The following is a 15,418-nucleotide window of genomic DNA, read 5'->3' on the forward strand; positions in this document are numbered from 1 at the left end:
TTAGAAAAAGGCTTTTTTTTATTTGAAACCCATTTTCATATTTCGTCTTGCAACCTAAAAATACACTGATCATGCATTTTACAGAAAATCATTCAATAAAGACACCATACAAAAATTAATGATAACAACACATTTTGATATTCAATTTATTCAAATAGTACTTCCTTCATAATCATGATTCATACGTCATACTTAATTTAAAACGGTACAAAATTTAGCACATTAATCACTGAACCGCAACAGTAAGGGCTGACTAAAACAAACCAGAATTAATAGTAGCAGAATCTACAATTACCTATTTACAATGCTTCACTTTGAGATGAGCTCTCAGGCTACGAGATTCCTTTGGTCATGCATGAAAATCAGCTTCACCAAATAAAATACAAACTGACCCACTAGAGTTTTTAGTGTACCTAAGGTGAACCCACCAGAACACTGATGTACCATATTGACAGGAACAGAAGAAAAGTACTGTTATTAACAGGGTAACTGAAATCTCAACAGGCCAATCTGGATGTAGAGCTTTCACAAAGCAATCTTTCTGACATCACATCTGTTCACACAAGAGGACAAGTTGCTTGTAGTCAAAGCTCAAGAATCTGTAGTGAAGTTTGTTTAATAGCCATAAAAGTGCTTGCGACTGAAAAAAAGAGAGACTCGAGATAAAAGCAAAATGCCGCTCCGTCTGGTGACTGTGCAGACATGGTGATGAAATGAAACTACACAACTCTATAGATGGCAAAATATGAGGCTTTCAAATGATTGGAGGGGACATGAGAAATTAAAATCAGAATTGTTTCTGCTATTTCCAGGCACTGGTATGTGTTTCACATTGGTACAAAATATCAATTTCATGTTTTTTTATGCACGTTTGTCAAATTCAGTCTCTTTATCCACACCACACACACCCATACCTTGTCCAAATTCAGTCTCTTTATCCACACCACACACACACCCATACCTTGTCCAAGAACAGCTTCGGTCAAGCAAGAGGTTCCTTCAATGACATGGTACAAGTCTGTGGCACGTTCAGGAGGTTTCACAGCAGGTTGTGTTTATACAGCATTATTGATCAACGGTCTCTCACTGTCACAGAGAAAATGTAGCAAGTCAGGAATGGCAGAGACGCACTCGATCTTGAGTTCACGTCAAGAGTCGGGTTCATCGGGTTGAGTGTCTGCCCGGTGAAAAGGAGGCTGGTTCAGTCGAACTCCTCATTGCTGGGTTTATCTGACCACCATCACAGGCCTGAGGACTGAGCCGAGTAATAGGGGCTGTTAACCTGGATGAGCAGAGAGGATATTCCTGAGCACAGTCGAATAAAGATAAACAGTAGTAAAGGTTACGTTTGGTCACGGACTGGCTGAGAGGCACTGATGCGCTCCAAAAAGCCAGAAGGCAAATTGGAAAGAGGTTTCTTATTACCACCGCATAAGCTCAAAACACACCTACATCCTAGAGAGCCTATTGACACAAATATGAAGGTTGATTTAAATCTAGCTGCACTGTACATCAAACCCAAGAGGTTGTATTTACCATAGAAATACAAATATCCAGTAGGCAAATATTTATGCAAGTATCTGGTAAGGGTTGTGGATATACTGGAGAAGAATGCATGTAAGGATTCCAATAGCCAAATGAGCACTTGGGGAAAGATGTGCTGGGAATTCATAAGTGTCTGTTGCTACTGTATGACTCACAGCACAGCAGATGATTCACCAACTGAAGCTGTGAGGTCAATCTATCAGAAGTGCTTTAGGCCTTCAGGTCAAATGAATGCAAAAGGAGATTTTGCAAAGAGCATAGGAAATTCATAAAAAAAATGGTGTGATTTTAGCTCAAATGAGGAGGTAGTTGGAGCGTTTGTGTTTTCTCCAGCTCCAGAATCGCTCAGCGCAGGGTATCTCTCACTTTTGAAATCTGATTTTGTACTTTTGACAATTCACACAAATAAAATTATGCAACTTAGTCCTTCACATTATACTTTTTTTAGGAAATTAAATCAGATTTTTTTATTTATTCAAATTCACACACAAGAAAAATCTTCCCATATTTTAATTTGACAAAATGAACATATTCTAAGACAAAGAGCCTCAGAGAAATAAAATTTCATCAGAGTTTCATGAGAACATGCAAAAATTATATTCAAGTGCTTTATGTACCAATTTAAGTTCTTTCATTAAACGTTATTCGTTTTTTGTGGATTTAAGACTATTTTGGAATGTAAGTGCTTTGAGTGCATTACAGATTTTCAAGAAGTTATTTCTGTATGTGGTCAAATGAGGAATGAGACAGGTCTATGCACGTAGCTTTACAACAAAGCAGGGATCATGTCTGTCCGTTCCCACTCTTGCTTTCTTCAGAAATCATGTGCAGGCCTACCGAACATATTTTAGCCTCTGTGCCAACCAGCACATTAACTATCAGCAAAAACTATTGGTAACACTTTACAATATAAAAGTCATTAACTAACATTGACAAATGTATTGCTCATTAAAGCATTTATACATCTTTTTTAATGTTAGTTAATAAAAATGCAACGGTTCATCAAGAAAAACGGTTCATCATGATTCAAAGAAAATAGAGCTCCGCGCACTGAAATTGCTGCTCCAAAGAGTTTATTTGCCAAACAGCGCAACATTCTGACCAGTCAGATCTTCATTTTCACATGCCTGAAGAAGATCTGACTGGTCGAAACGTTGCGCCTTTTAATCTCTTCAGAGCTGCAATTTCAGTGTGTGGGCCTCTATTTTCTTTCTTCATCTATTAAATAATATTAACAGACAAAATTTTTGATTTTCACAATATATTAGTAAATGATGAAATTAAACATTAGAAACATTTTTTCTTGTTAATATTGTTCAAGAATTTATTTATCTTAGTTCATGTTCAACTAGTTAACAAATGGAAACTTACTGTAAAGTGTTACCAAACTATTTTATTGCTGTTGTCTGATTATAATCAATATACAATCATGCTACCCATAAAAATAACTAATACAATTATTTCATGCAATTACAAGACTTTTTGCAATTTGATTTTGTAATCCAGATTACACAGCCCATTACTAGCCAACACCGTAAAGAGGTGAGAGTCCAAAATAAAAACCCTTCAGGGGCTTTTCAATGCTTTATGGAAAGTTGACTGGGTTATTTGAGGTGAATGTGATTGTGGACTTTCCATGGCACTGCATCTATTCATATGGGCCGAGAGAGAAAGCGGAGTGAAATTGGCATTAAAAGCTATTTCCCCTCCTACCCATTAACTTCCTAGGTAATCAAAGAATGACAGGAAACACTTGAGCAAGGTAGTCCAGGAGTGAATCCAAGGCTAAGGCATGGAGACCAAAAACACACGCTATACTGGCATAAAATAAGACGCATTAAGAGAAATTGAGTTTATCCATTATAATGACCCGCATAGTCATTCATAAAATGGCCATGAATATTCCCTAAAAAAAAACACTAGAAAGTCTCCAAAGTCACAGTTTCCAGAAATAAGAAAAACCCCACAGTCTGCAAGTAAAACTGTATTTCAGAGGAAAGCTTTAAAGCCTTTGTTTTCTTTCAACGGAAACATTATGTAGAATATTCCCTATTGGGTTACATATCCAAGGGATCTTGTGTTTAACGATACAGATGATTTCTGTGGAATCATCAGAAGATAATTAAAGCTTGCATTTTCCGCCCTAACAGTCATCGAGTTTGTATTAACATACTAAAGCACAAGTACAAAATGTCTTTCTGACATGCATATCAAGTAGGCCTACACAGCCTGCAGGAATTTTTTTTTTCCCTAATCAAGTCTGTGTCTGCACTCTTGCTGCAGCGAACAGATAAATACAGGGCAACATGCACCTGGCACGAGAAAGGCCATCCATTTAACGCATTAGTGGCATGATCGATTCTTCACAGCTGGCTCACCTTTGTGTCATCCTTCTCGCTTTCATTTACTTTTAATCCACTGCCCTTTAAACCCAGGAACAAAACAAACGGACAAAAACAACATATAAGATTTTTCCATTCTAGATTTTAGATGACCATACAGTGATACATAATTTAGTTTTTCAGATGCCATTTCTACTCTCAGGGTCACAGAGTTTTAAATTAGATATTTGTGTGCCAAAATCAAGTATAAAATAAGATATTAGTGTGGTAAAATCAAATATAAAATAAGATATTAGTGTGGTAAAATCAAATATAAAAGTAGTTTAAACTGCAAAACTAAGAGCTAAGGAATGACTTGATGAAAAATCAACTAAATAATCCAGTCCAGTCCAGATGGATCCAATCAATGCATGGATAATGTCTGCCATTTGCTGTGACAAATATTTGTATTACATTAGTGTGAGCAATTTGCTTGGATTCAACAGTGAGGTAACAAAGGTAAGGCAAAATTTCAAACTGACCACAATGGTCTCCACGTCGAGGGAAAAACATGCTAAGTGACACGTAATAATAGTAATGAGATTCTGCAATGCCAGATGACTACAGACATAATTTGTCTTCTCAATATTCCAGAGTTAACGAACAGATTTTTTGTTTAAACGTTTTCTTAAATATGCCACCCGATCCCACATAAGACGTTGAAGAGTAATCTTAAGAAAAAATGTGATGTGTTCCTTTGAGTCGGAGCGAGCGGCAGCAAAGCAAGCAGACGGCGGAGTTTCTCATGGCTGAGGCCTCTTTCAGTTTGAAGGGAAAGACTTTCCTCCACCCATACTTAGGGACTTATTTTAGCATGTCCTTTCCACAAGCCAAACGCAATCCATTTCAAAACAAAAAGGACCTCATTAAGGCCTTAAAAAAAAAAAAGTAAATATTTTTATATAGCAGCTTGAGCAAAAATAAAACTGTGCTAAAAGCTGCATTTAAAGAACAGGTCACACAGGGAAACTTGTTTAAATCCATCTAAAATGGGTCACAAGTTGTGCATTTCAATTACCTTAAGCACTGAGAAAATCTTTTACATGTTTAAGCTGAATAATTTTCCTAAAGATGTCCACTTCCACTTTTTTGACTTTGAACTGACTTTTATAAGCTTCTGTATTTAGTAGTATTGGATATTGTATTTGATTTGTTTATAGTCTGTGGAAAAGCATCCAAGCTAAAATTTAAATGCAAAAACAGACGGTGCAAACACAGGAACGAAGAAGCCTTCATGAGGTTATACTTGCATTTTCTCAAATAGAAACACATGATCCCTGGATGATTATTGATGGGAGATTGTGGGGAGAATTTGTATTACAGAGAAGAGCCGGTTCTCTGCAAAAGTTGCCAGAGACTTCAATAATTACAAACGGCATTTTATGAAAAGTTGAACCATCTTAAAGGAATAGGTGACCCTAAATAATTTATCCACGATTACACTAGTCCCTCTTCAACAAGCAATGAGTACTGTAAATTTCACTCCAATTCATGAATACATAAATCAGACAGGTTTCATGAACCAGATTAAACGATACTTTAAAAGATATGGTTGGTTGGTAAGTGTTTTAGCACCATGAAAGCTTCCTTGGCTATTTTTCCAGACTCTGGGATGAGGAACGTAGCGGTTATGTGCGATTCTAGAATGTCCTATTTGGCTCAGTGTATGCATGTTGAAAATAAAGACAAACTTTTTTTATGCAAAGTAGAGTTAATTTCATATAGTTTGTTGTTATACACTGATCTCATTACTTTTATAATTGGTTGATTATGTAAGATGTTATGGTATTTATTTTTTTATTTATTTTTTATCTGAGGGAGCCCCCCTCTATCTTTAGGGGATATGGAACATCATTTAATAGGCCAACCTGTGGAATGTGCTTCTTTAGCAGCAGTGTCCACCGGCAGCTTCCAGCTACGACATGCTCAAAATCCTGCCGCGCCACTCACACTCTTTCCATTAAATTACATGATATTTGTCCAACTCGTTATTGTACTTGTGCATCAAAACCACTTTATATTTCACTGATTTTGCCATCTTGAATTGAAGCATGAAAGTACAGAATAACTTTCGCCCAGTGTTCGGTATCCTAGCTGCAACACGGCTCGGCGCCTAGTAATGTGTGCTAACCGGATCTACAGAACTGGACATAAAAAAGCTATTCTTTTAGAAGACGGGGGGGAAAACACCCAAGCCTGCCGCTGATCTGTCAGTTTAGTTTGCGCCAACCCTGGGTTTTACAGTGGTGGAAATAATTATTTGATCCCCTGCTGATTTTGTAAGTTCGCCCACTTACAAAGAAATGAAGAGTCTATAATTTTTATGGTAGGTTTATTTTAATGGATAGAGGCAGAATATCAACCAAAAAATCCAGAAAAAGACATTATATAAAAGGTTATACAATGATTAGCATTTGATCGAGTGAAATTAGTATCTGATCCCCTACCAACCAGCAAGAATTCTGCCTCCCACAGATTGGTCAATAGCCCACGTGGAACACAGATTAGTCATGTCACTTTAAGAATGTACTCCTTATGTCAATTCATTATGGTTATAAAAGAAACCTGTCCACAGAATCTGTATCCTCCATTCCCTCCTCTCCCCCACCATGGGCAAGACCAAGGAGCTGTCAAATGACATCAGGGACAAGATTGTAGAGCTGAACAAGGCTGGAATGGGCTACAAGACCATCAGCAAGCAGCTTGGTGAAGAGGAGACAACTATTGGTGCCATTATTTGGTAATGGAATAAATACAAAATAACCAACAATCGCCCTCAGTCTGGAGCTCCATGCAAGATCTCGCCTCATGGGGTAAGGATGATCATGAGAAAGGTGAGGGATCAGCCTAGAACTACACGGGAGGAGCTTGTTAATGATCTCAAGGCAGTTGGGACCACAATCACCAAGTAAACAATTGGTAATACACTACGTCGCAATGGATTGAAATCCTGCAGTGCCCGCAAGGTCCCCCCGCTCAAGGCGGCACATTTACAGGCCCGTCTGAAGTTTGCCAATAAACATCTAATGATTCAGAGAAGGCTTGGGAGAAAGTGCTTTGGTCAGATGAGATCAAAATTGAGCTCTTTGGCATCAACTCAACTAGTCGTGTTTGGAGGAACAAAAATGCTGACTAGGACCCCAAGAACACCATCCCTACAGTCAAGCACAGAGATGGAAACATTACGCTCTGGGGTTGTTTCTCTGCCAAGGGTACAGGACAACTTCAACGTATTGAGGGGCTTATGGGCGGGGCCATGCACCGTAAAATCTTGGATGTGAGAACCTCCTTTCCTCAGCCAGAACACTGAAGATGGGTCGTGGATGGGACTTCCAGCATGACAATGACCCAAAACATACCGCCCAGGCAACAAAGTAGTGGCTCAAGAAGAAGCACATTAAGGTCCTGGGAGTGGCCTAGCCAGTCACCAAACCTAAACCCTATAGAAAATCTGTGGAGGGAGCTGAAACTTCGAGGTTCAAAGTGACACCCAAGAAACCTTAAGGATTTAGAGAGGATCTGTAAAGAAGAATGGTACAAAATCCCTCCTGAGATGTGTGCAAACCTGGTGACCAACTACAAGAAACGTCTTGCCTCTATGCTTGCCAACAAGGGTTTCTCCACCAAATACTAAATGATGTTTTGCTCGGGGATCAAATACTTATTTCACTCACTGAAATGCAAATCAATTTATAACCTATTTATAATGTGTTTTTTCTGAATTTTTGGGTTGATATTCTGTCTCTATCCATTAAAATAAACCTACCGTAAAAATTATAGACCTTTCATTTCTTAGTAAGTGGGCGAACTTACAAAATCAGCAAGGGATCAAATAATTATTTCCCCCACTGTAGGTACCATGAAAGTGGCTCTGCTTCTAGCGGTGTTCATCACCATAGTAACTCACAGTCCAGGGCTAACTTGCTCCGGGCCAGGTTATGTTCTGGGTAGGAGATCTCAAACTGAAAATGGACCAATCAGCTGTGAGCAAAGTTGCACATCTCTGATGACTTTTTGAGAAGCTGTTTCATATCTATACATGATAACTGCTCTCTCTGAATCAGTGGCAGCGTCAACACAGATTTGAATCATACACAGATTTCGCTGTGATCATATTGCCATTTAGGATTAAGATCGCGTCTGTGTTTGAATCGAGATCCCAATCTTTTAACGATTAATCATGCAGATCTAGTGCTGAGTAATCATTTGTTAGAGATTCAAAAACAGTAAGACGTGATTTAGAATCTGTTATTATTAGACTTGATTGACTTTTAGCCAAAGCCTTCTGGGGATACCGATAAAAATAACTGATTTAATTTTATTATATTACAAAAACCCATATACAACTGTTCCCCTTGTATGGGATGCTAAAGGGTTAATCACTCTTGCCCAAGGAGTAGATCTTAGCACTACGGATGGAAGGAGCATGCCACTGTTCCTTTCATAAGCTACCAACATGCAGATGGGTCTCAAACATAATTAAATTTCAGTCGGTTCCTCACACAAAGCTACTATATAGCTTCAGAAGACTTGGAACATAAATACAGTCGTACAGACCACTTTTACGGTGCTTAATATTCATTGTAGTTACATGGAAGAGTGTAACCAAATTAAAATGTCCCTTAGGTGTTCCAGAGAAGAAAGTAATGAATGTTTTGAATAACATTGTTGTGAATAAATGTTGACAGAATTTAATACAGATTAAATAGAGAAAGAATTAGTAAAGGTCAGATTATGTACACAATTCTTTTTCTAAGTGTAACTGTTCATCCTCAATGGACAATTGTAGTGTGGTTTTGAGGATAAGACTGAATACTCACCCGTGTGTCATACTCCATGACAAAAGGAGGGATGTCGATCTGCTCAGGATGGATGCAGGTGAAGAGCTGCTGCAGGTTCTCTATGTGATGGACTTTCTCTTTAAGACCTGATACACTAAAAGTTGTGAAGAACCACGTAGAGACCTGATGGGAATCACAAATAAAAGTCTTAGATGGACAGAGATGGAACTCTCCATGAAAAGGGTACAAACTTTTTTCCCCTTATTCTTTTGTAACAAATAGGCAATTAAAAGCATTGCTTAACCTGCAGAAAAGGTTAATTGTCAGTCTAAGGAGGTCAAATTATATGAGCATTTATATATATATATATATACACACACACAAACTAAATTGTAAACCCCAATGCACTATATATAGTTTTGCTCACCAAGGCTAAGTAAAATAGTAAAATAAATAAATAAATAAAGCTACAATTTTAAATTCTTTAATTTCTGTATTCCTTGATTCATTGATGAATAGAACGTTCAAAAGAACAGCATTTATTTGAAATGCAAATCTTTTGTAACAAATATAATTAATAATAATTTTTTCACCTCATACATTTTTCCTAAAATGTAACTACAGGAAAATGACAGACAATACACCATTTTAAAATGGACAACTACAAAATTGGTAAAGTTGTGCAAAAAATGACATATTTAATTGCTAAGTGCAAACTCTGCAGCTCCTAAAGCTGTTGCTATAGTCTGTGTTTTCAGCATTTACTCCAATGACTCATCCATAAGGCTTGAACACATTTCACACCTGGGATTGTTATAAGGCTTGAGCATTCTCTGAATGAAATGGATGCATTTTAAATTAAACAATTATTTGACACTTAATTGCCGAGGTTCCTCTACATTTGGAGTGCACAAAGCATAATTGTTGAATAATTTCACAAATGAAAGCAAAGCCTGGCAGAGGCAACGTGCTCTCATAAGCACTTCAATTACCTGAATAGGTTCTGTGAGAACACTATGGAACACTTAGTGCGGACACATCATGAATCTCAATGTGGTCTCAAAAAACGCTTTTCAACATATTCAGTTACACGCAGGCGCATACACAGTCTTTCTTAGTCAATGCGAAACACGCGGAGTTGACCGCCGTGAATCAGACCATAGGCCTGTACAAGCTTGGAAAGAAAAGCTCAGAATGAGATGAACATCTAGTGCCTTTAATGGACTTACATCCAAGTTGATGAATAGATTACATTTACCTTGGAGCGGAACGTCGGGTGAATGAAGTAGAAAGCCCTTAGGTTTTTCTTAAACCTGAAAACAAAGAAAAACCTGGTTTTAAAAACATCAACACATCCAACCAATTACTTATTACACAAACAGTGAATTCCTCGGGTGCACTCGGCTTAGAAAGAGAGCTAAAGTGAATTTTTTAGGAACAAGCAAAAGTTGGTGAATCAAGTCCAGCGGGGCAGCCACACCCAAGCCGCACGCTGTTGTCCAAAACACACAGATGAAGAGATATGGACGGCCAAGAGCTGAGGTTTGTTTTCGAAAAGAGCGAGGGACGTGTCGACGCGGCCCATCCGGTCCGAAACCCATGAGCAGGGGGTCACAGGGAGTGATAGCATCACAGACTAGCTCAGCTATAAATATGGCCGTGATTGCTTACAGAACCATTACAAAACCTCACGACTCTTGCGCATGAATTATGACTGTAAAACACTTTTGTAGACCAATATCTTGTAAAGATAAATAATACAACGATGATCTGCTCTGCTTTGCTGATACCTAATAATAAATGATACGAGTCAAACTGGCCTGGCTCTCCGAGTTATGAGTCACACTGATCTCCACCATGTATGGAAAGTGTGAGGGACTGGAGCTGGAGAGCATTTCTGCTTTTTATTTCAAGACTGTGGTTTGGTTTCTGCCTGCATGCTGTGAGAGTCCCCCCGAATGAATGACGAAAGCCTGACCTACCAATCACCTCCCACGGTTTTGACTTTCAACAAAGACTCGAACTCCTCTGCTACGCCAGGAAAACCGCAATCATGAGGTCTGTTCGACTAAGAGAACAAATCGCAATTCCATGGTGCTACATCCATGCAAGTGTGGGCCTCTGGTGGTAGTTTGCTGATTTTCTCATTCGATGGGTGATAGGAGAACATTGAGACCTCAGATTTACAAGGTGTCAAAGTCATTGCAATCGCTCTCAGTGTTCTAACCTTGACAACCAGAATCCCTATCAAAATTTCCAAAAGTGCTCTGAGCAAAAGGAATATTATTTCACTTTCCTTAGTGAAACCAATCAACTCAGACACATCTGAGCAACAAATTAAAGAGTTATTCAGAGAAACAGCAGGTAAAACAGAGGAAACATGTGGATTCACTTCAAACTTCTTTCCAAGCTGGTAATAACCTACAAAAAAAGGGTTGAGCGACTTTGTATAAATCATGACATTCATCGAACAGGAAGCCTAAGATATAGACATTCCCTCATGATTACCACAACATATGTGGTGTTTTGGGGTTTGAGGAGACAGTAGTGTTTGGCACAAAAAGCTCATAAAAAACCAAGTCACCAAGGCAGAATTTCTATGAAACTGTGATTAGCCTTTCCATGGGAGTCTGTGAGTTATGGTTTGAAAGAATACCCCAGCCAAAAACTGGGTCAAGTCATCTCGAAAACATTGTAAGTTCGTAGAGAGCAGGAAACGTGTGTGGTTTGTAGTATATCTAATGGAACAGAAATAACTCTTACTTATCATCCACAATGTCATAGAGCTTCTTGAGAAAGTCCGTGTCCAGGTGGTTGTGTTCACCGGTGAGTGTGTGGAAATACACCATCACATACTCCTTTACTGTGATATGGTCCATCACGTGGATAAAATACAGCAAAGCCTAACACACAAACACACACGTTAACTTAGCTATGTAAAATTGCTTAGACTTGCATTGTTTTTACATAGTTATAAACACTAGGCAGTAACCTAACCCTAATCTACACTCTTATCTTAATCACAACAGAAATCTTTCTGCATTTTTCTTTTTCAAATTAATCTATTTTTAACACTTTTTTTTCTCGTTTTTACAAATGAGTAAATCCTCAGGAGGTGGTTTTCTTAGATTTAGCTCATTGCTGGCTTTTTGTCAGATTTAGCTCACTTTTGTCTGCAAAATATGGTTATGCATGTAGTGTCCATGGTATAAACAGAGCATATCAACGCAGAGAAAGTGCCACAATATAATTTGGAATGCCAAATGTAAAAAATTTTTTTACAATAATTATGTCAGATTTAACAACATAAATTTAATTTTCACAAAATTTACTTTAAGTAATAGTTCACTCGAAAATGCAATCAACATTTACTAACTACATGCAATTTAAATTTCTCCTTTTGTTTTTCACAGAAAAAGAAAAAAAAAAGAATCATACAGGTCTGATATAAGTGTGAGTAAAAAAATTACAGGATTTAAAAATATATTTTTGAACAAATACGTTAAATAAACATTTTAAAATGTGCAGTCTAATTTTTCACATTTGCATTTATAGTGTAGTAAATATTTAATTAGACATCATTTAATTAGAATGGCATCTTTAAACCGGGAAAAAATAAGTCTTAAATTAAAATCAAAGTTTTCAGTCTAAATGCAGATCTCAAATAGAAATCTTATAAATCGAAATAAATATCTAGACCCAAACATTCTTTTAAACCCTTATGTAGGTTGACCTTTCACCTGGTTAGGCAGCATTTGTTGTTAAATCTGACAATTAAATATGGTGTACTGTAAGATATCCTCAATACAAGGCAATTGGTCAACTGGATTTTCTCCTGCCATACACAGAACATAACAAATGGGAGTATGAGAATTTTCTCTTTTACCTTCTCCATATCAATAAGTGTAACTGGAATATTCCTGCCGACAATAACCATGACCGTTCTACCACACATATCAACACCTGAAAATGAGAAAAATGCATCATGATTCATGACAGAGCTATATTATAAAAGGATTTTTCCTCACAGCCATTGTAAAAGGTGTCTTAGTCCCTAATGAGCCTCAAAGGCTGGGCAGATGGTCAGGAGGAACACAGCTCTCTAATTTGTTCCCTCTGCTGACAGCATTCTCATATGCACCATAACTGAAGAAATGCGTTAGACATTTCAGCCTCACCCTGTTTAACGAGCTCATCCTGCAGAACTGAAAGAGTTTGTATATATTTTGAAATCAATGTTTAGCATTTTATTATGAGAAACATCTGGATGCGCATAGCCAGATGTTTTGATATAGTCCATCCTCACATGGCAGTGATGCATGTTTAGGTGTACAGCTAGAGAAAGTCTGCCCCCCTTTGGGCAAGTAAGTCAGTGTGATTATATAAGAAGTATTGCTCTGCGGTTTAAAAGAAGAAACTAAAGATTTAATTTAGCAAGACAAACCGAATGCGTACAGTCTGTGGTAAATTCACATGAGGTTTTGAACTCAGAAAGTCAGCTTTGACACTATCTGTCTGAGGTAAGCAAACAAATATATATATAGAAGACGATGAATATTTATCAACACAGAAACCGTTACTTTGGTGGTTATTTTTTATCGTGAAATTGTGAAACGAGAGAAATGGATTACAGAGCCCCTGATGTTGAGCTCAATGAGGCAGAACAAAGGTTTCCTGCCCAGAGTGCAAACACACAGATGGAGAGAACACAAAGTCCACATGTGCATAAAGATATACAGAGATACAGCAACACAAAGATAACATGTGATCAAACAAAGACCATATCATACTACCACAATAACACCGACATACATGAACTAGGCCTGTGAAACTATTAAATATTTTAAATAAATTAACTGATGCCATTTATCTAAATTTTTAATTTTAAGAAACTCAAAAATGCACTTTAAAACCTTGCGTGAATTACAAAATAATAATAATAAAAAACATGCTTTGCTTTTGAGAAAATCCCTTATTTTGAAATGTACGTATGGGTCAGAGGGCATGATTAAATTAGTTAATTTATCAATGCTATTTATTTAATTGACTGTACTAAAGTTAATGTGTTAAATTGACAGCTTTACAACTAAAACACACATTATTAAAATACAAGACAGATACTCAAAGAGAGAAAGACTGACCGGTCTGATATAGTGCCTTTAATGCTGCTATGTCTGAGAGGTCCTCTGCACGAGCTCTGCAAAGCCAGCGGTTATAGCTGTAAAGACACCAAAAACTAAGACGTCACACCTTGGTAATTTGCAGTGGTGTACAAATAACAAACATAAGAGTACATAGTTCTCTAAAATAAATATGTCTGTAATGAAACAAATGATTCCTTAGTTTGTATATATATAGCTAAACATGGCTGGCAGTTTTTAGGATGCTGTTGGTTCTACTAAGATTCCAGTGTCTCAAACATTTGCCATGATAACCAAAGTTTCACCGTTGGTAGTACAGCAAAACTGTGGTGACTCATTAAAAAATCAATTAAACATGATGACAGTAAGACTTTTAAAAGCATCTTACTAGGGGTGGGTAGTATGACCAATCACATTTTGAATAATTTTATATCAGGGTTATCAGGGTTTTTTTCATTCAAAAAAATGTATCTTAAATGTTTAACACGCCATACCGCACAGCCCTTTTTCTGTACAGTACTGTTAATAACTACAGTATTTTTATTGAACCTAATAGTACATATTTGTAAGGGGTTTCGTTAAATATGGTAGTTGTAAAAGGCAACATTATAAAGCAACAACAAGACATCTTACTTCCTTTGGTGCTGTTTCTGCTGAGCTGCTTCCGAAATTTGGCCCTGAAGGATGAGTTTACGCTGCTTATCCACATCCCCTTCCATACGAGCAAATGCATGACTTCCTACAAGCCCCAGGTCGGATTCTAGTGAATCATCCCCGGGGCCATCTGCAGAAATTAGATTAAAATCAGTATTATGAACTTAATACCATGTATTCGTGCACAACACAAAGTTCTGGATATTAAAAGGAAAGCAAAACCAATGCGCCATAAAAGTGTACAGAAGCACAAATGCATTTGCTGTGATAAAAAAAAAATCTCACACACTTGGAATGAACATTACCAGGTTCAATGAGCACATTCCATCAGTCGTGGCCTCCCACCCTCAATTAGAACTGTGTGTGTGATGCACAGCCAGGCAAAACATAAAAATAATCCTCATCTGTTATTCTTGTTTACATGTGTATGCCAAATCTCCAACACGGGCCAATCTTAGACATATCTGAACAGACTTGAAAAGAAAGTCCAGTCTGAACAACAAACTAAACTTTTCTTATTTGCTCAGCTCAACCACACGGTCATATGTCAGTCTTTATTTCTTTAGCCAGAAATGAAAGAAATATATTTGACAGAATGGTAGAGACAATAACAGGTAAATAAGAGGATCACAGCCAAACAGTCAGCTGCTAGCAAACCTACAGTGATACATCATCAGGACTTTTTTTTGACACAGCTGTCTGCTGAAGATTATCTTTGGCCAGAATCATTACAGTAAGTTGAAGGAAAGAATAAGATTCTGTTTTTGTAATGCAACATATGGTCATTTTATCATCTGCCTCACTGAACCAGAGAGCACCAATGCTGGCTTCGAGCTGAAATTTATTTGGATTTCAGGAGCACGTCACCGCAATGTGACATAAAACTTTGTGACAGACAATCATCTAATCAAAAAAG

At 37.5% G+C, this 15,418-nt stretch overlaps 1 protein-coding gene across 1 annotated transcript in view; it reads right to left on the bottom strand.

The window, feature by feature from the left end:
* gdap2 (ganglioside induced differentiation associated protein 2) overlaps positions 1 to 15,418 on the bottom strand; it is a 23,342-nt gene continuing 7,924 nt past the window's right edge. Inside the window, exons 8-14 of the mRNA XM_077215767.1 lie at positions 14,482 to 14,632; positions 13,849 to 13,925; positions 12,594 to 12,670; positions 11,471 to 11,610; positions 9,966 to 10,020; positions 8,747 to 8,890; positions 1 to 1,282 (exon numbers count right to left, since the gene is read on the bottom strand). Coding sequence (XP_077071882.1) covers positions 1,241 to 1,282; positions 8,747 to 8,890; positions 9,966 to 10,020; positions 11,471 to 11,610; positions 12,594 to 12,670; positions 13,849 to 13,925; positions 14,482 to 14,632 — 686 coding nt within the window. The 3' untranslated portion in view covers positions 1 to 1,240. The remainder of the gene's footprint in view (positions 1,283 to 8,746; positions 8,891 to 9,965; positions 10,021 to 11,470; positions 11,611 to 12,593; positions 12,671 to 13,848; positions 13,926 to 14,481; positions 14,633 to 15,418) is intronic.

This window comes from Siphateles boraxobius, unplaced genomic scaffold, assembly GCF_051911475.1.
Source record: "Siphateles boraxobius isolate OS27281-9 unplaced genomic scaffold, OSU_SipBor_1 7, whole genome shotgun sequence".
Lineage (NCBI taxonomy): Eukaryota > Metazoa > Chordata > Actinopteri > Cypriniformes > Leuciscidae > Siphateles > Siphateles boraxobius.